The sequence below is a fragment of the Papaver somniferum genome, chromosome 1, assembly GCF_003573695.1.
Source record: "Papaver somniferum cultivar HN1 chromosome 1, ASM357369v1, whole genome shotgun sequence".
Lineage (NCBI taxonomy): Eukaryota > Viridiplantae > Streptophyta > Magnoliopsida > Ranunculales > Papaveraceae > Papaver > Papaver somniferum.
The window spans coordinates 48,470,110-48,490,058 of record NC_039358.1 but is presented as its reverse complement, the minus strand read 5'-3'; the positions used below and the strand labels follow the sequence as shown (position 1 = coordinate 48,490,058).

At 36.8% G+C, this 19,949-nt stretch overlaps 2 protein-coding genes, 1 long non-coding RNA gene and 1 pseudogene across 5 annotated transcripts; 3 read left to right on the top strand and 1 right to left on the bottom strand.

Annotated features, from left to right (window-relative positions):
- Nucleotides 1–1,581: 1,581 nt before the first annotated feature.
- Nucleotides 1,582–7,024, top strand: LOC113328560 (annotated as a pseudogene).
- Nucleotides 7,025–7,503: 479 nt separating this feature from the next.
- LOC113285723 lies at nucleotides 7,504–9,397 on the top strand. Its single transcript, XR_003328884.1, has 2 exons — nucleotides 7,504–7,640; nucleotides 8,967–9,397. It is a non-coding gene; the product is annotated as an uncharacterized LOC113285723 (long non-coding RNA).
- A 647-nt stretch (nucleotides 9,398–10,044) lies between these two features.
- On the top strand, nucleotides 10,045–17,026 carry LOC113285683 (probable sphingolipid transporter spinster homolog 2). 2 transcript variants are annotated; one of them, XM_026534482.1, is made up of 16 exons: nucleotides 10,045–10,475; nucleotides 10,835–10,966; nucleotides 11,154–11,255; nucleotides 11,623–11,727; nucleotides 11,823–11,898; nucleotides 12,050–12,124; nucleotides 12,522–12,624; nucleotides 12,708–12,773; nucleotides 13,027–13,102; nucleotides 13,517–13,605; nucleotides 14,086–14,162; nucleotides 14,555–14,668; nucleotides 15,252–15,371; nucleotides 15,663–15,791; nucleotides 16,258–16,336; nucleotides 16,607–17,026. In XM_026534482.1, the coding sequence occupies exons 1-16, from the start codon at nucleotides 10,318–10,320 to the stop codon at nucleotides 16,738–16,740; spliced, it is 1,635 nt and encodes a 544-aa protein (XP_026390267.1). In that variant the 5' UTR covers nucleotides 10,045–10,317; the 3' UTR covers nucleotides 16,741–17,026. The 2 variants fall into 2 exon arrangements, with proteins under 2 accessions (XP_026390267.1, XP_026390262.1); XM_026534477.1 differs by having other exon boundaries at nucleotides 10,053–10,475; nucleotides 13,021–13,102.
- Nucleotides 16,974–19,420, bottom strand: LOC113285702 (L10-interacting MYB domain-containing protein-like). 2 transcript variants are annotated; one of them, XM_026534484.1, is made up of 4 exons: nucleotides 19,281–19,420; nucleotides 18,256–18,636; nucleotides 17,607–18,039; nucleotides 16,974–17,263 (listed from the first exon to the last, which is right to left on the bottom strand). In XM_026534484.1, the coding sequence occupies exons 2-4, from the start codon at nucleotides 18,634–18,636 to the stop codon at nucleotides 17,103–17,105; spliced, it is 975 nt and encodes a 324-aa protein (XP_026390269.1). In that variant the 5' UTR covers nucleotides 19,281–19,420; the 3' UTR covers nucleotides 16,974–17,102. The 2 variants fall into 2 exon arrangements, with proteins under 2 accessions (XP_026390269.1, XP_026390273.1); XM_026534488.1 differs by having other exon boundaries at nucleotides 19,290–19,405.
- Nucleotides 19,421–19,949: the final 529 nt, after the last annotated feature.

Sequence of the window (19,949 nt, the reverse complement as noted above, 5' to 3'; positions counted from 1 at the left end):
CTTGGTGTTCCGGTCAGTCTTGATGCTCAATTTAATAAAGACTTGGTTGTTGGTATAGTGCGCAAGACTATGTCTTTTATTAACGCTGTGGAGAAGCTCAAGGACCCTCAATGTAAACTGCTCTTGTTTAGGAATTTTACGAGTGTGTCGCAACTTCACTTTGATCTGAGAACCACTAAACCTGAATTCATTCTTGAAGCTTAAGATTTATTTGATACTCGACTGTTTCAATTCCTTAGGCATATTATTACTGGTGATGGGCCTGGTTACGTACTTCTTCAGCAGAGATTGTATACCTTGCCTTTCAAACATGGAGGTTTGGGTATATATACAATGCATGATACTAAGCATTTTTGTTTCCTTGCTTCTTATTTATAGACCCTAGACCTGCAGTCATTTATTCTCAGACGCTCAGGTATTGATGGTAGTAGTATTTCTCTTCTACAAGCTCTGAAATCCTTTAATTATGTGTGTGGGATTGTTTCTCCTATCTGCATTAGTAATTTTGCCACCCATTCCATGAATTCTTTGGCAACTATTTACTTTGATGATGTATAGAAGAACTTACCCACCAATTATGTTCTGTCTGAACGAGATTATGCACTTTGGAAATGTAACCAAACAAAACATGCTTGGGATTTCCTAATGGCGACTCCAATTTTGGGGCTCAATCAACTTATCGGAGCTAGGTAATTAAGTGCAGTTCTCTGTTACAGATTAGGGATTCATTTGTTTGAGGTGGATGGTGCTTGCCCTTTTACAAGAGAGATATGGATGTCTTCGGTGATCATACTCTGCACTGTGCGAATGAAGTTGGTCTTAAGTTTAGACATGATTTGGTGCGTTACGTTACTGCGGACATGTGTTTTCGAGCAGGCATGCCAGCTAGGAAGGAGGTTGACTTGGGCTTTCTTGCAAATAATGACACAACTCTTCGACCAGCTAATATATTTGTATATAATGGGGTCAATGGGCGTGATGTATGTTTGGATGTAACAGGTGTTTCATCTTTTACGGGTGGTGGGGTTCGGTCATTTGTCTCAGGTATGGCCATTAAGAATGCTGTTTCTCGCAAGAATGCTAAATACTTGGAGAAGTGTATGTCTCAAGGTTATGATTTTGGGACGCTTGCTTTTACCACCTTAGGGGAGTTGGGAGATGATACTATCGACTTTTTGAAGCGCTTACACAATTATATTGCTAGCCATGATGCTAATGTTCGGGTTGGAGAATTTCTTTTTCATAGGTTAGACGTAGCTATCCAAAAAGGTGTTGGAACTCAGCTTGTTATTAGGTTTCCAACTAGTTTCTTACCGGATGATAATTCTTTTGAGTTGTAATATTTCTTAATTATTATTCATTTCTTTATTTGCAAAAAGACAAATAAAAATTCAAGCATGCTATGCAAGTTTTGACCCGCACCACATTTTTATCCTTGGTAATGCTTGCTGCTTAAACCGATGAACCAACTCATCCCAACTCAGGTGGCTTCAAGTAATCCTAAATCCTAGCCTATGTATTTTTCAAGCTAATCCCGGTCCAATGGGCGAACCATATCCAGGTGTCCACTAAAACCCTACATGGGGCTACAGAAAAGAAACCTTCTTCTTCTCCGTCTCACACTCTTCTTCTGAAACAAAGTCCCATTATGCTTAAACCCTAATCTCGCCATGGCTGCTACATCAAGAGGTCTCATTTCAAAACTTGGATCATCACGATCGATAAAAACAAGAGGGGTAAATCAGTTTAGAAGATTATTCAGTTCAGAGTCATTGGTTGATGATAGTAATGGATCGGAAGCAAGAACAAGAGTAATGACACCAAATTCAAGAAGAACGGGAGCAATAGCTGTCAAGTGTGGAATGACTGCAGTTTGGGATAAATGGGGAGCTAGGGTTCCAATTACTATACTCTGGTTAGATGATAATATTGTTTCTCAAGTTAAAACTATTGATAAAGAAGGGATTACATCTTTACAGGTTTTGTAATTTTGTTTTCAATTTTTCTTCTATGAAAGCTTTGGTTCTTAGGGTTTGATTTTGAAAATGTTGTATTTTGGTGTGTTAGCTAGGTTGGGTGTGGGCAAAAAAAGGAAAAACATTTGACAAAACCTGAGGTTGGTCATTTTAGGGCTCAAGGTGTGCCAATGAAGAGGAAATTGAGGGAATTTCCAGTAACTGAAGATGGACTTTTGCCTGTTGGTACTCCTATCACTGTCCGTCATTTCATTCCGGGGCAATACCTTGATGTTACAGCAATAAACCTTGGTAAAGGTTTTCAGGTACTTGCTTCCCAGTCAACCCAGTTGCATACATTTCGTATTTGTATATATCTCAAACTATTGTTAGTTGAGCGTATCTCCAGATTCTTATGCAATTTTCTAAAAGTAATATGTTTCGTAATTGAATTTGGGCAAATCTAGGGCGGTTGCTTTAGGCATTCACTGCAAGCATTCAACCCCCAGAATTGTTTTACTAGTTTAACATTACTGTCAGACGTTGCATGGTTATGCTGCTTTAGGTAATCACTGCAAAGTCCAAACCATTGAAGACACAAACTGGTTGTCATAATTTTATTTTTGAATTTATTGCACTGGATCATAGTTCGTGGGGTTTTGAAATTGATTGGTAACATCTTGGGTTAGAGCTAGGAGGATGAAGAGTTTGGAGTCCATATGTAGGGGTCAAAATTATTGTTTCAGCTTGTGTAACTGTGTCTGTGCTCCTTAATGTATACACGGTGGTAAGGCAGCAGGCCTTGCAATAGGGACTGAGATTAGAGCAAGTAATTCACTAATTTTATGGTGCCTGATATCAGTTGAAGCTGTAAGTTGAGATAGAGAGAATCAGCAACTACTATATTCATTGTATTGTTTATCATGCTGCTGTATGTGTTTTCTGTGCTCTTCCAAAAATACAGATGGAAGTGCATTTTCTTGCTGATCAGCTGATCTTTTGGAAAGCTAACGAAACCTGTATTAATCTTAATCACCTCCCTAAAATGGCTGAAATCCGAACAAGAGATTTGGACCAAATCATACATTGATAAGCTGTTTTGGTGCTTGTTAATGTTAGCATTGCCCATTCCAAATGTCATAGTAGGATCAGTTCTAGTTTTTCTGTTATATGATTATGTTTTACCATGGTAAGCTAAAATCCCCCTCTTTCTCAATCTCAAATAACGGTAATGCATATTTTTTCGTGTTGTACACAGGGTGTAATGAAAAGACACGGTTTTGGGGGAGGGCCTGATTCTCATGTTCATCATTATTCCATAGAGGTCCTGGTTCTACTGGTCAAAGGGATGCTCCTGGAAAGGTATTTGTTAAATATGTAACATGATGGTAATATGAAACATGTGATTTACTTTACTGGAATTGTTTATCTTAAGAAAATTGGATTATTGTTTGCTGTTTCAATAATTGGAATTTGGGTGGTGGGGGAATATGGTAGATGTTTATAGCTGTATAAACCTTTTTGGATGAGATTGGCAAGGGTGGTCGTGGAGGCAGAGGGTGAAATTTAGACAACGATTCAATTATTAGCTTACCATGTTTGTTAATTGATTAGATAATTGCCATGAGTATTCATATTCTTTCGAGAGAGAGAGTGTTTCAGTTGTCTTGAATTTTTGAGTAAAGAAAAATAATCATATGTTTTGGTGTTTTGCTGGAAGATCAACTTGAACATTAGTTTAATGTAACCGAGAAGTCAGTTTGTTTAAAACCTACATGGTTAATTGATGAAATCTTTGCTGCTGTATGTAATAAAAGAGGACTCATGGCTATGTCAGCATTTTGGGTATTCAAGTGATTAGAAGTTCTCCTTTTCTTCAGATTGATGTAGAGCTTAAATCCTTCTAAAGTTCTAGTAAATTAGTAACACACGACTTAGCTTGTTAGATAAAATGCTAAGAATGTAGTTTATAGTGGCTGGAATATCTAGAAGGTTTTACCTTAATTTTGCATTGGAATTCGATTGAAGTAGTTTATCAGTAGGATCTTTTATCTTTGAGTTGGAATTTAATTGAAGTAGTTTATCATTAGGTTCTTCGTGGTTCATTGATTTTGGTTACAATTGATTCGTTTTTGTTGAAATTCTAATGATATATTCCATGTCTAGAAATCATTCTTGAACAAATTATTATTTGCATTATGTACGAGTGAGTATGATCACCATCTCTCATTTACGCAACAGTTTTGGAAGATTTTGTGAACAAATTTGATTTAAGCTGGCTCTCTCTTTTTGTCCTTGATATTTCTAGGCTGATGTCTAGAGCGAACATTGGATGGTAGTTTTGAATATGTTGTCATGCTTAGTTGCAGAACATTGCGTATCTTGAGGCATGTTGATCTATTCTTAATTCTGTTTCAGCAGCGGTTGGTTTACCCACTGGTGTTGGGTTTTGTCATGGCGAAGAATATTGAACTGAGACTATTACGTATTTTCTTTGAGATTGGTCGCAATCTCCTAGGGAGCTAGAGCATATGATTTTTATATATGCAACTTTATGTGAGCAATATATCTCTAGATCCGCTTTGGCGTAATTGCAATCACTCACGTTTTGTCAGTTGCATTTTAGATTTGCTTATGCACCTTTATTTTTATCGTGAAGTTTGATGCAATTTTGCATGTTGTTGGGATGTCATTTTCGGATTTCTTAAAGTTGCGGTCCTGGTCATAATCGGCCCACATGTAGCTAGGCTATGGGTTGAGTCCTCTGATGAGAAGATTGGCTGAGGCACCTTTATGTTTTATTACCAATCCTCTTCTGCTTTTGTTTTCTGTTGTATAATTTGTATCTTTAAGTGATCCCTGGTCTAAGTAATCCTTGAGTTCATTCAAAAAGAAAATACAAAAATCCTTAAGTTGGACCAGATATTTATGGTCTCAAGTCTTAACTGTACTAAGTGCTGTTTCACTGCGGTTCTGTGATAATGATGTAAATTTCTCTTGGTACCTGAAGTACTTGAAATTTAAACTTTCAAATGGGTTGCTTTGTAAAATTAGTTTTTTTTGGTCCAGCTAGGAGTTTTGTACAGTTAGATATTAGTTATGAAATTACACACAGCACACTAACATGACATGACTTCTGCTCACCCTGCTGACACTGTCTAGTGTCCTAAAATATTAGGTACATGATTACAATGGAAGAAATTGATCCCAGAGACAGGCCTGTTTCTTGTTTTCATTTCATATATAGCTTGGACTTCTGGGACTTATTTTGGTAACAGTTTTGGAAATTCTTTCTGCATTTTAAGAAGAATGAATAGAGAAACACTGTTAAGGCCTAAGGGTGCATTATCACAGTAAGTATATGACGTAAGAACTAGGTTGTTTTAGTCGGTTCACTTGTATGAACTAATTTGTCTACTATGTTGCACAGTTGGATAGTTGTGTTGGCACTAATTTTCGAACTGCATCTTTTGTTTGCAGAATTTTTCTTTTGATATATCTTTACAAATGAATGTTTTTTTAGTGAATGTTAAGGAATCTAATGAACTGCATATTTGTTGCATTATGCATTATTCTGTCTTATTTGAATTCCATTGTTGTTGTAGGCAGATAGCTTCTATGCAATGGTTTATCATTACACTTTCTTCACTATAGGGTTTCTGGGCACACTTTCCTCACTATAGCATCTAACTTTCACCTTTTGTTTTTTCTTTGCGCTAGAGTTTGTGGATTTTTTTCCGATAAATAGGACCGTTTTTGCAATTCTCTATATTTATCTATAAATTAACGACGGTTATTGTACTGCTCTACACTGATCATATTCTTTTAGGATTATTGGATATGCTGATTAGTTCAGGAATTTTTTTTGGATCGTGTGTGTTATTATTTTTCAGACATTCTTTTTGGCATCTAATTTAGTTCTTTGTTGCTATCAATTGTGGGTTTGGTAGTCACATTTTCTTATTCTTTTAATGTGAAACAGGTTTTCAAGGGGAAAAAGATGCCTGGGCGAATGGGTGGGGTGCAAGTCACGGTAAAAAATGTTTGGGTCTACAAAATTGATCCAGCAAGGAACTTGATGTGGGTGAGAGGCCAGGTATAGTTACCTAACTACGTGAGTTCTGTTTGATGCAAGGAAGATCCTTGTCTCGACAGAAGGTAATAAAGCAAATATTCGTCTTGGTCATGTAGTACAGACACATACAGGAAAGGCGATGTCATCTTATGAGTTGAAAGACTCGTATTTGTTTGATCATTATTACCAACTCGTATTTTTATTGTACCAGTTGGATGATAAAGTGAATATGCTAGTATAGCCTAATGTCTTCATTATTAGTTTCATGTCCCACCAAACACAGAGTACTCTACTTATGGTCTTCTTAAATAGGTCTACATGCACCCTGTCTTATTACAATAGCATTTGGTTTTACCTTTGCATTGCAGGTTCCTGGTGCAGAAGGAAACTTTGTAGCTTTAAAGGATGCTTGGTACAAGAAACCAAATATCTCAACTCTTCCATTCCCAACTTACTTTTCCCCACCAGAAGAAGAAACATCAGAACTGGAACCTCTTGTTGCTGATCTTGGAGAACTAGATCCGTTTATGGCTTCAGATTAAGCAACAAATTTCATATACCGTCGAAGCTGGTCTTTCTTTCTTTATAGCTGTTGCACCAGTTCGATTGCAATTCAAATATAGTTGTCAAAATGGAAGAACCAGGCAAGAAAATTCAGTGGTTCTATTATTCTCATAATACTTAAGGTTACGGGGAGATTCCAGAGACAAAGAGAAGGCTAGCCGAACTTGTAAATTGTTGAGGTTTATCAACTCTGATTTGAGAGACTAGCTAGATTTACTGCTAGTTTTTTTTGTTTTTGTTTTTGTTTTCTCAAGTATTTAGAGTACAGTGGTGAAAAATCATTGAGAAAAAGGAAGCGTCTCTGTGCTGATAATTGTCATATGCTTTGTGCCAAAATTGCATTGGGCAGCCTGGATTCCTAAGCTAACTCATTTTGGGATATCATGTCCAGTCAGATCTTCTTATTTATTATGTAAGAATCAATTGTATATCCTTGCTTTCCAGTTTCTTAATGTGATATCAAGGAGTAAATGTCACCAAAATAATCTCACCCATGCTTGAGCTGTACATCTCTTTTCATTACTTCCTAGAGTGTCAGAAGGCAGCCTCTTCGCATACAACTTGGTTATTACTTCCCAGAGTGCCCTTCTAATACTTCTCAGGGATGCCTGGTCTGTCTACTGAATGTGCATTCGACTCCTTTTATCACCTAAAATTGTGACGTTTATAGTTTTATAGTACTATCATGCCATCAGCTGCATCTGGTTTGGCAATTCAATTTTCCAGTGTCTGAGACAGTATTCAAAACTGTTGTTTCATCAGAATCCAAACTCAAGTGGCTTCAAGTTGGAACAACTTAATCCCCAATCTTATCCTATTCTAACTTTTATTTTTCGGACTAATCCGGTCCAAAGGCGAACCATATCCAGGTGTCCTCTTTAGTTAACTGACCAGATTACCCTCGGACCCTAAAACCTCCTCTTATTTCATTTCTTTGAAACCCTAATCCTTTAAATACCGAACGAGAGTTCAGCCTCCATTCCTTTCTCACACACAACAACAGTTGAAGAAACAGACGGAGAGGAGGAGCGAAGATGAGAGCTAAGGTAAGATATCTTTATCATCTCAGTATCTAGATTCATAGTATAAATCGATTGATCTATGCATGATATATGATTCCATGAGCTTTTATCATTCTAGATCTGTTTGTTTTAGGGTTTCTCTCTGCGTTTTGTATGCTTTAAAATGATTTCTTATACTTTTGTTTGAGCTTGTAAGTTGTGGCTATGAAAATGTTTAAGAAGATAGTGTTAACTGTTTAACATAATCCTGTAATCTTTATGAGTTGTTTTTGCTGCTTTGTAAATCTGGATTTATTCTCGCAGTTGTTAGATGTGTTCTTTACATGGTTAAGATTTGGGTTTTTTCCTAAAAATATTTAGGGTTTTTTTTTCCTGAAAGTATTTTAGGGTTTTTTTGTCGTTAGGGTGCAGGTGATGATGTTCAATTTATATTTCTTCACTTTGAACTTAATGGAGTTGTTTTATTAACTTCTCCTTGAGGATACGTTAAATTTCTGATGCACACAGTCTTCATAAAGTATCTTTTGCTGATTGTATCTGCTTTTCTAGATTTTTTTTCTGTTGGATTTGACCATTATAGTTACTGGGGTAAGGATTATGCAAAAAAGTAGGCATTTGCTATTGACTTTTATTATTCTGGTTCTTCTCCCCTGTGATTGTAGTGATTGTGTAGCTGTATTGCTTCTGTGCTGTTATTTACTAGTCATGCTTATTCTGTAATAGGCTTGTGTTTTGCTTTCTCAATTAGTTTTGGTGCACGAAATGATATCTGAATCTGTCTTTTAGGTTGTAATGTTTCAGTATGCCAAATATTGGTTTGAAGCATTGTTCGATTCAGTATATGAATTTATGTACGAAAGATTTAGCTTGTCTTCTTAACGGTTAATAAATATAGTTGAATCAAGTCGTTTCAAATCTAAGTGAAAGGTGCAGATGATGAAGTTATTTAATATTTCTTCACTTTGAACTTAATGGGGTTGTTTCATTCACTTCTCCTTGAGGATCAATTCACTTTCTGATGCACAGGCTTCACAATGTATGAGCTTTTGTATTTTGAAGTCACATGTCTGGAGTTCTGAACTGTGTATTCATTTGAACTTTGTATCTTCCTAACACTGCTATTGCTGTGCCTGTTCTGTATACATGCCTATTGCTTGTACAAATAGTTGTTTTCTTGCCTATGCATGCTTATCTAGTGTTTGAAGCATTTTGTTGTCCTATAATATATACAGTACATTGTTTTTATGTCACAGTTTTATGCTGTAGTTTGATTGTAAATTGAGTATTGATGACTGGTCCTTTAAGAAAAGGAACTAAGATGTTTTCTTCTTTTCTTGCCACTCTTTGCAGTGGAAGAAGAAGAGGATGAGGAGACTTAAGAGGAAGCGCCGAAAGATGAGACAAAGATCCAAGTAGATTACTTTCGGTTGAAGAGGGACGTTGAAGACTGCTGGTTCCTTCTTGACATATGCCTGAAGTATCTTGCTCACCCACAGAAGCCTGAAGTATCCACCAAAGCTGCTGTAGTAAGGAAGATAACAGGGTACATGATAGTTGGGGCTGAGTTTTTTAATTGTTCCCAAGACATTTTGCAGTTTTAGTTTCTTCCAAACAAACAGATGTCTCTTGATTCATCTGTTTGACTTCTGTAGAGACATATTATATAGTAGTTCTGAACACAGTGGGAATGCTATGGCATCTTTCTCTAAATACAATGTGGTGTTTGAATTTCTATTGTTTGTCATAATTTAGGTTAATTTATTTTTGATGATTTTGCAGTGCTTCTTAGTGTTTTTAAATCTGGGTTAATGTACCTGAATGGCATAGTTCTATCTGAACTCTTCCTGAATTGCATAGTTCTATTTGAACTGTTGTTGCTTGAGACTTGTTTCTCATCGTTCTAGCTGATCATGAGATAGGCCTTTGGTATCATGATCCATTGAGGATTGTTTGCGAACTTTGCTATGGAGTTCATGAACTTTGCTATGCATGTCTGGAGTTGCTTATGATTAGTCTTTGCGGGAGTGAATTCTGGCCAAACTAACGTATGAGAATAGCTCTCTAATTAACAGAACTCTGATCTGATCTCTCCATTGTCTGAAAAAAGAGGATATACGTTTGAATCACAGAATCGGATTATCGTTATCTAAATGCAATTCGACATTCAAAGAGGCCCGAATCGGTTTATCATTATCTAAATGCAATTCGACATTCAAAGAGGCCCTTCTATATCGAAGGCGTGTATATCCCACAGAACATTCGGATTTTCTGTTGGATACAGAGAGGTAGAATAGGGATTTTATACACCCAACAACTAAGAAGGTTAATTAGGTGTCATATTAACCTTGACTGAAGGAAAATTAGTTGATAGTCAAACCAGATTTAACTAACTAAAGATATCACAAAACGTTTCCTTAGAGCAACGGCTCTTAATATTATTAAAAAAATCACAAGGAGGAGAATAATTGAACAAAAGAATATTTGTTGATTTTAAAATTGATTGGGGGATGAAGATGAGTCTTCTTCTTCTTCTTCTTCTTCTTCAGTGAGAGAGAGGAGAAGTCTCTATCTCTCACCAACAACAAATCTTCCCACAATAAAAACCCACTCAAGAAGAAGATTACTTGTAGGGAAACAGCTAGCCATATCTTTCTTTATTTATTAACAGTAATATATTATTGGAAAAAAAAACTTTGATTGAATGGGGGAAGAAGCAGCAAAACCCTCCGAAGCTGAGGAATCTGGGAATACTTCTTCTGTGGTGGTGGTTGTACCTCAAGAATCAGAATCGGCAATGAGGACTATTCCGGTTGAAGGTTCATCTTCTACCAAGAGTAGTCCTTGGTGTACCCCTATCAGGTACACTATCTCTCTCTATTATTAACTTTCTATTGCTATTGTTTTTGCTATGGGATTTCCTAGGGTTTTCAGTGTGTTTTTTTGTGTTGTTTTTTTCAATTATTTGTTTAATTATCACTTGTAATGAGACAAAAATGGTTATTATATGACATTGCGAAGATTTGTATGTTGAATGGTCAAGTTAACTTCTTTTTAATTAGAGCCAGTTTTTAGTGGGAGTGATGGTGGAATGTGGTAAGTTTAGGGAGTGCAGTGGAATTAATGGTGGAGGACGAGAATACATTGGCTAAACAGTTGTGATTGTTATTTAATTTTTGTCCATAATTATCCTTTGTAATGAAAAGTGATTTTGTTTTCAGGTTGCTTGTGATCTTTTGTGTGATAAACATGTTAAATTATATTGACCGGGGAGTAATCGCAAGCAATGGTGTGAATGGAGACCGTAAGAAGTGTGACAAAAATGGTGTGTGCACTGCTGGGACCGGAATTCAGTAAGATATACTAGAGTTTTTTCATTACATCTTGTGTGGAATACTTGTATGCATATTATGTTATGTGACTCAGGAGAACTGAGTTTGTTAGTTGATTGATATGTGCTAATAGAATCACATGTAAATACTGAAAAGAGCTTCAAACAGTCTAATTTGTTTGTGTTTGCTCATTTCTATCGTTTTATAGGGGAGCCTTTGACTTAAACAATTTCGAGGATGGAGTTTTATCGTCTGCTTTCATGGTTGGTCTTCTGGTGGCATCTCCGATATTCGCATCCTTAGCGAAGAGGTAAATCTTGCGAATTATGGTGCCATTGCTGTGTGTGTGTCGCCTTCATTGGAATATGAATTTGCAATAAGCCCCTTGTCTTTCATTTAGTACTCTGTTAAGAGTTCGACAAAGTGTAGTTTTTTGTTTATTTATTAATGCCTCAATTTATCGCCTTGATAAAAAAAAAAATTGTATACAACACTGGAAATTTTCATCACACTAAAGAATCGGGAGTCTGGTGAGACAATATTCTTGTTGAGATTGTCTCAGGTTCCTGGTTTTAGATTTTACGCACCAGTTTGCTCATGGCACAGGTTCTATGGTACAATAGAGAAGCATCTCTGAGATTCTGAGAGCATTAATTGTCGTATGTTGTTTATTGCAGCCACAATCCTTTTAGGCTTATTGGTGTTGGGTTAGCTGTTTGGACCTTTGCTACAGCCGGTTGTGGTGGTTCATTCAATTATTGGAGCATTGCAGTTTGTCGCATGTGAGTATGCCAATATCATGAAAGTTGAGAAATTTGTGCATACGAGTCATCTCTCTAGAACCTTATGGAATATGATTTTCTACTGTTGTTTTTAGGTTGGTTGGTGTTGGTGAGGCTTCTTTTATAAGTCTTGCGGCTCCTTTTATTGATGACAGTGCTCCTGCTGCTCAGGTTTGTGTTTCTTATTCTAAAGTTCATCGTCTTGTTCAGTTTACCATTTTATATATATTTGGAGCATTTTCCTATGCTGCATTAGCAGATTAGGTTAGCGAATGTGCCAGCTTTTGATATAATTTGACACTGTTTCTTATGTTTCTACCAGAAAACAGCATGGCTTGCGCTCTTTTATATGTGTATACCGACTGGAATTGCAATTGGTTATGTCTACGGTGGATTGGTAAGCTAAAGCTTATTTTCTTGAAAAGTGTAAGGTTGGATAAATTAGTGAAGGCATTCTCAATGAAAACCGTACTGGTTCATCTCAAATCTCACTAAGAGCGATATGAACCTCCGGAACTCATTTATGTCAGCACACTTGTTTCATATTACCTCCGTCCCACAAAAACCGGGTCTTTGACTTTTCTAATTTTTCCTAAAAATAGGCAAAATTAGAAAATTGAAAGACCTACTTTTTGTGGGATGGGGGAGCGAACCTTTGACAGGGGACGTATGAAAGGAAAAAAGCTTCTATCAAAGTTCCCTCATAGGTTACTAGTCAAAAGTTCATTTAGTTAGAATTTTGAGCTTTACAGAGAAGTTAATGATTTACTTCTTCATTTTCTATATATTGCTAGGTCGGAAATCATCTTGGTTGGCGTTATGCTTTCTTCGGTGAAGCAATTCTAATGCTCCCTTTTGCTGTTCTTGGCTTTGTTATGAAGCCTTTGCAGTTGAAAGGTGCTATATATTGACTTTCATGCTATCAGCAGTTGAAAGGTTATTAACATCCTCAAATCCTAACTTCTCTTCTGTGAATGTAGGTTTTAATGAAGCAGGCAAGGCTGTGACCTCTGCAAAGACAATTGACCCTGTATCTGGAGTAAAAGGTATTGAACATGCAATTGTTTTGGATTATTGATTCAAATGCTTCCCCTATCCTGTTGAATCTCTTGATTCGTGTGAGATAATACAACCCAAAGAGTGCAGTTTTGCTTTTATTCTACATTTCCATTGTTTTTCCTTATCCAAGTTTCATAAGCAGTTGGCTGTATCTGACTGGCACGTTTTTGGCTCTGTGTTTCTCTTTAACTCTATCTCGGTTATAGAACTGTAGTCTAATTTCTTGAATTGTAGGAACAGAGGTTCCTGAGGGCAAAGGTGATGTCCCGGCTGGACATGGGCAGTTCAGCGGCAAGATCTCAAACAAAACATCTTGGTGAGTATCTCGTGGACAACCAAGATTTTGATGCTGGATTTATTCGATTTGTCTCCCGCTTCCCACAGACATTACTATTGCATGCATGCGAAAAATCTGATATGTTATAATCATGTGGATGGCTGTTTAGCTAGATACATGTTGTGAAAGAATGATGTAATGGACCCAAGAACTGTGTTTGAAAAATAACTCATTGTTCTTCACGTTGGCGTTTTTTTTTCCTTTGTATTATGGTATTTTAAAGGTTTGTAAGGATATTCTTGGAGTCTAGTTTCAATCCAATGTTGTCCAAATATGCAGAGTTAGTAAGCATAAGTCTGCGACACATCATTCCTGCTGTAGAAGCTTCAAAATATTTTATGATCAAAAGTGTAAAATATGACTCACACTCTTACCTAAATTTGTTTATGGCAGGTCAAAGCGTGCACTCCGTCAGATTTCAAGGTTTGGGAAAGATATGAAAGTGCTTTTGAAGGACAAGGTTTATCTCGTTAATGTTCTAGGTACTTCAACGCCACTTTGTATTCTTACTTGCTTCAATGCAATTATTTTATGTTTTATTTATATAATATATACGGGCGCGTGAGCTTGACACTACTTCAGGGTGTCACACTTGGTGAGTTAGATAAGGCTGAAATAGGGGACATGGTCGTACACATACTTATTTATTTGTCCCAGACTCTCAGTAATTCTCTGCTTATTTATTTGCGTGCAAGTACCTGCTGAAGTATTGGACATGTCCACTTGCTTGGCACTGGCAAATCTGGTTACCCTGTGTCCTTGTAATATAGAAAAATGACCAAAGAAGCTTTGCAGTGGAAGCTTCGGCTTCTGGCCATGCCTGCCTATACTCTCTTTGTTTGACTGTATAAGGTTTCTTAGGTAGTTATCCCGATAGAACTCGGAAAACTTGTTGGGAGAAACAAGCTCTATGTGTTTTTAAAGGTTAAGTTCGAAGTTACTGATTAAGTTTATGTCTGCAGGTTACGTTGCATACACTTTTGTCATAGGGGCTTATTCATACTGGGGGCCAAAGGCTGGTTACAGTATTTATCAGATGGTAAGGTCAATATTTTTCCAAAAATTATGGACTGCAATCATTTTACTGTCACTAATACCTATTCAAACTTTCTAAAGATGACTCTTTACTGTCCAACATAATATGGCTTAAGCCTTTGGTCTGTCGTCATCGTGTTCAACCTGTATCTGATTTCTTGCTTCGGGAACGATCTTCATTCCTCCACAGTATCGGCAACTGCCATTCCATTCTCTTTTTGCTATTAGTTTCGGAGGAGTTTAGTGATTAATTGTCGGCGAGTTTCAACCTTAGGGTGCAGAGTCGGCTCCCAACAATTTTACCATCTATACTAGAGAGGCACCCACAGAGACTGCTATGTTTTTATTTCTTTTTTATCAGTGTTTGTCTCCTTACTAAAGATTTATTTTCTTCAGACCAATGCCGATATGACGTTTGGGGGGATCACAATCATTTGTGGAATAGTTGGAACACTAGCTGGAGGTTTCTTCCTTGATCGTATAAGTTCCACAATTAACAATGCATTTAAGGTAATGTGTGAAAAAGAACGGTCTATGGATATGGTTTGTCTTAATATTCTTGCACCTTGTATTCCTGTCATATAGATGAGAACACCAATAAGTTATTCATGGTACCAGGAGTTGTGCCTGAATTTTTGGATATGAAGTTTATATGTTCAGCCTTATGGTCACCAAATTTCGCAAGTGCTAAGAAGATTGCTTTGTGAACTGTTTCAAAGTCAATTAAATGTTAGATAGTGGAAACACATAGTGTAGTTGGGGAATGTCAAATTTGTATTCTAACTCCTTGGTAAGTTTGACGAAACTTCTGATGCTTTTTTGAGTGGCTTTTGATGCTATTGCTATATTTGTTTCGTCAACATAAATATTCGGAGTATCTAGCTCAGAGTGACATTATTGCCGGTTGCTCCTTGATTTTCAGGGTGCCAAAAGGAATCTAGTTGATTTCTTTTTTTATTTTATTTTTTGCTGTGTTATCATGTGGTGGACCTTCTTTATTCCATCATTTTGGAGCAACAATTCTAGGAGGCCCACTTTGCTTTACCGCGAACCTTTTTTTTTTTTTTTCTAAACACCATCTTCTATGTAACAGCTTCTTTCTGGAGCAACAATTCTAGGAGGCGCACTTTGCTTTGGTTCCTTTTGCTTCAAGAGCATGTATGGATTCATAGCTTTTTTCGCATGTGGTCAATTGTTTCTCTTTGCAGCTCAGGTAATTTGGAGTTCACCTATAAATCTGCTTTTGGATTATTTTGCTTTCAGTTCTGAATTATAGCCTTGAATGAATCTTGTTTCTTAACGGGTTACATGATTATAACCCAAAAAAAATGATTATTTTGATCCTTGAACAAATTACCATCAACGTCTTCCACGAACTTGTTGAGCCGTCTATCTATAGTATAACATCTTGTGACTATGTACAAATTGAGTTAATCTTTTTAATTGACATAAGTATGACTGCTTGTAATACCATATAACCATTACATATTCTTACATGTTCCAGGCACCTGTAAATTTCGTATGTCTTCATTGTGTTAAACCCAGTTTGAGGCCAATCTCTATGGCAATGTCTACTGTTGCAATTCATATATTTGGTGATGTTCCTTCTTCACCACTTGTTGGGCTCCTTCAGGTTCGTCATTTCTGATCTGGAACTTTATAGCTTTACAATAATTGTCCCAGCAGTTATGAATCATCTGCCTATACTTAGCATAGATTAGGCTTGTTGTAATATGATATGTTGTACTAAATTAGACAGAGAAAAGATTCATCGAAGAGTCAAAGATCGAACCAATGCATTTCCTTAGAATCCACTTCCTAGCATCTATTCTTTAACATTGGACGGTTAGTATATGAAAATATGAATAAGCATATCTGAAGTTTGATAGGTAATGTTATTATTTGGATACAGTTTCATCTTCACTTTATGCAAAGTGCCATTTTTACTGCCAAGTGTACCAAATGGTTCCAAGCTGATTACTGTTATCTTGTCTTTTCACTTTTCCCTTCTCCTGTTTGAGAAATTACTCAACGTATTAGTCTGTCGTTGCATCTGGACTTCTCTTTAATAGTATTATTATCATGTTGACCTCCTACAGGATCGTCTCAACAACTGGAGGAACACTGCACTTATTTTAACGTCGATCTTTTCTGTCGCGGCCGGTATATGGTTTATAGGTAAATTTAGCAAAGTTTACTACTTTCAGTTTCAGATCCTTTAGAGTATAACCAGAATAATCTAATTTGTTTCTAGGCTGACCAAAATATTTGGCTGTTGTGAGTTGCCAATAGTTCACTTTTGCTCTTTTCACCGTTTATTTTTTCTATTTCTTCTTTTATGTTGAGGGAGATGGGACTTGGGAGCGCCACCTGTAACTTTTTCCCTGACTATGGCTTTAACCATGTTTGTTAAGTATGAGTTTTAATGTTGTTGAACATCTTTGGCAGGGGTGTTTCTTCACAGCGTGGACAGATTTGATGAGGAGGAAAACGAGGAAGACAATGCTGACACGGGCAAGAGCTCGACCACGAAAACATCGGTTGAAGAGAATCCCAAAAGAGTAGAGCCTTCTGAACCATGAAGAACCTAACAAATAGTTTAGATACCACTTCTTTCTGCTCTGTCCAAAGATGTAACTAATAGATGTGATTAGAGGACACACGAAAATCCACGGAAACCCTTTCGAAGTTGCTAACAATAGGTTAATTTTTTTTGTGCATAGTAATTGTTTTCCACAGTTATGTGAATAAGTGACTGATTCCTCAGTTTCCTTTACTGAGTTTCAATAATTATTTGTTTACTCTAGGCAGCCAATGTGTAAATGATAATTACCTTTCGACAGTTTTTATACACAATATTTTTTTTTTTACATTGTTCCTCTAAAATCATACTATCCAAGTTATCTGTAAAATTCTTTTTCTCTGACAGACTATACCAAGCTTTTTACTTCAAATATGAAGTGTTTGCGGAGGGGTTAGGATGGGGGGACAACCACGCTGAAGCCATGCTCCCCTGCGAGCTTAACCAAATAAGAGCACTCCTGACACGATGGATCCCAGACATGGAGCTTACAAGTGCTACATCAGCATAGAAGTAAATAGACCCTGCATATGGCATCAGCATTTAAGGACAAAATTGATCAAAAAGATTGCTTGGATACAGGCAGTCCTTGATACACAGTGACACAAAAACACCAGCCATTTTTTCTAATGTAAATTTTCAAAATGAAAAATAGCACTGAAACAAATGCCACAAAACAGCTGCAAAAGGAAAGATAGAATTATACTCTACAATTTTGAGCATTCAAGCAGTGTTACGAAAGAACAGAATGACACTTTCCCTTCAACCAAACCACACGTTTCTCCATTTTAAGAGATATAAATGTTTCTCTGAAATTAGGGTTGTCAAACATATCCAAAGCTGTATAATAGAGGTAATCATCAATACCTTGCATTTCATCCAATGCTTTAACACAATTTGTTATAGAAAATCTATCCTCGCCTTCTCTTACGGCAGCTGCCCTCAACTTTGATGATGCTGCCATCTCTAGTATAGCTTTGATCATCACATCTTCAATTGGCACGCAAGATTTCTTGTTCCCCGGAGTTGAAGGCTTTGTAAACTGTCGTTTATTCCTCTCAACTGGTTCAATCACCCGGTCTTCGTCTGAGGTTGACAAAGACTTGTCTCCCGAAAGCACCAATGGTTCTCCTGTATCAATAGTTAACCCTGTACTTCTATGACATGGGACCTCCTCCGTTTTAACCAGTTGTTTTGCTGAATTGACATTTCCATTTGTTCGTGAGTCCAGAAATATAATGCTTAGTTGTTTGTAGAACGGACACCCATTTGCTCTAATTGTCTCAGCATCAGGATGCTCCTGCATGTGTAAAAAGCAAAGTTAAGCTTTGAAATAGCAATTAAGTGACACTTGTATATTTCTTGGGGTTGTTTGTTTACAAGTTTAAATGGGTGATGCGGCGACGGCAGTACCCTTTCCACTTTCTTTTCCTTTTGGAATAGACTAAAATCCCATCTTACAAATTGAAAAAGAATATGATATAAAGATTCAGCTAAGATATGGGAGAAGCTATACCTTGATGTATGTGTCCCAAACTTCATCTGTCGCCACAACAACCTGCCTGGATTCATCCCATGTAAAGTCATTAAGGTCAAGAAGTGACTCCGTAGTATTGTACTGCTTCCTAAGAACAGCATAACGATTCTTCAATCGCTCATTCTCCCATTTCAGACCCGTTTTATTGTTAAATTCATCACAGATGTTCTTCCATGCTATCTTTCCAAATGAATTGTTTTGCTTATTTCCTTTCACAACCTCCTCAACCATCAAGTCTACAAGTGTGTTTGTCAAGGGTGTTGTCCACTTTGCCCTTGCCTGTTCCTGATCCGATCGTGTGTAACTGGGCTTGTTCCTCTGAAAAGCTCCTCGTGTTGACCGAGTTGGCCTACTGGCCATCTACAATTGCAGGACGGAATTTAACGAGAAGGGTAAGAACAAGTTTAAACCACACAGCAATGATCCCTTTCAAATAACAAAAGCAAAATTCTTGGCAAATGGCCAACCTATACTCAAAACAACCGTACATCACAACGCATTTGAATTTTCATAAGCAGCTATCTCCGAACCACCTATATGACTAATCAAAGGCACTGGAAAATTCGATAAAACTAACCTCTAACTTTCCCTGCCTCCATAATCTTTCGTATATTCTCAGTACATACTACATATGGTGCTATACAATCCAGCCTATCGACGTCAGTATGGGATGGGGTCTTTTCTTTCTTTTCTACTAGTTTCATTAAAAAAATTCAAGTGTCACTAGTCCTAACATTTCAAGGTTGATCTTCCTCAGAGTCTCTGTACATGTTTTCGTCTGAAATGGACCAGAATTGTGTACTCTATCTACTCAATATCTGCACTAATCAAGTTCTTCTTAAAGTAACTCAATCGCATCTACAAGTATTCTCAATTCATAGCTAGTAGAAACATGAATATCAGAAGACAAAAAGTAATGAAAACCCTAACTTCTAATGATATTTATTTAAGAAATTGAGAAACAAAATGATGGAATTCAGATTAACAGAGAATTTGAGTGAGACCTGAACCACCTGGTTAGAACCCCTTCCTTGTTTCCTGTCTCTGTGGAGAGATTGAAGTCAATAACGCAAGAGTGTTCTTCCCCGGGAGAATTCTCTACTGCAACACCAAACAAGGCTTTTACTTCTTTAGGATTAGAAACGGGCCGGGCTGAGAAACGTTTTGAACAATGTTATGTTTGTAGCGGATTGGTATAACGACGTACCGGTCTTGCGGGTGGTCAATATAACGGCAAATCTCCCCAAGTCGATATGAATTCTCCAATGCAAATTCTAAAGACTTAAAGCCTAGGAAAATAAAACTCTCGGGTTGATAGGTGAGGAAATTCTCAATTTATATAGGTCGAAATAAGCTTTTTATGGCTTTGCTGAAATGAGAGTTTTGGTGAAGACACTTGGCAACTTATGATTGATTCAAAAATTACAAATTCAAAAGAAAAACTTAACTTAGCGTGTTTAGAATTTTATGGAAGTCCAAATTTAATTTGGAAGGCGAGAACCTATAATATTAGGACTCTTTTTTCCAAATTAATACGTAAAAGAAAAGAAAAACAAAAAAATCACATAACATCATATTTTCTTCGAAAATAAAAGGAAAAAATAAATAAAATCTGCACATATTTTCTACGAAAATAAAAGGAAAAATAAATAAAATTTGCACATATTACCTAT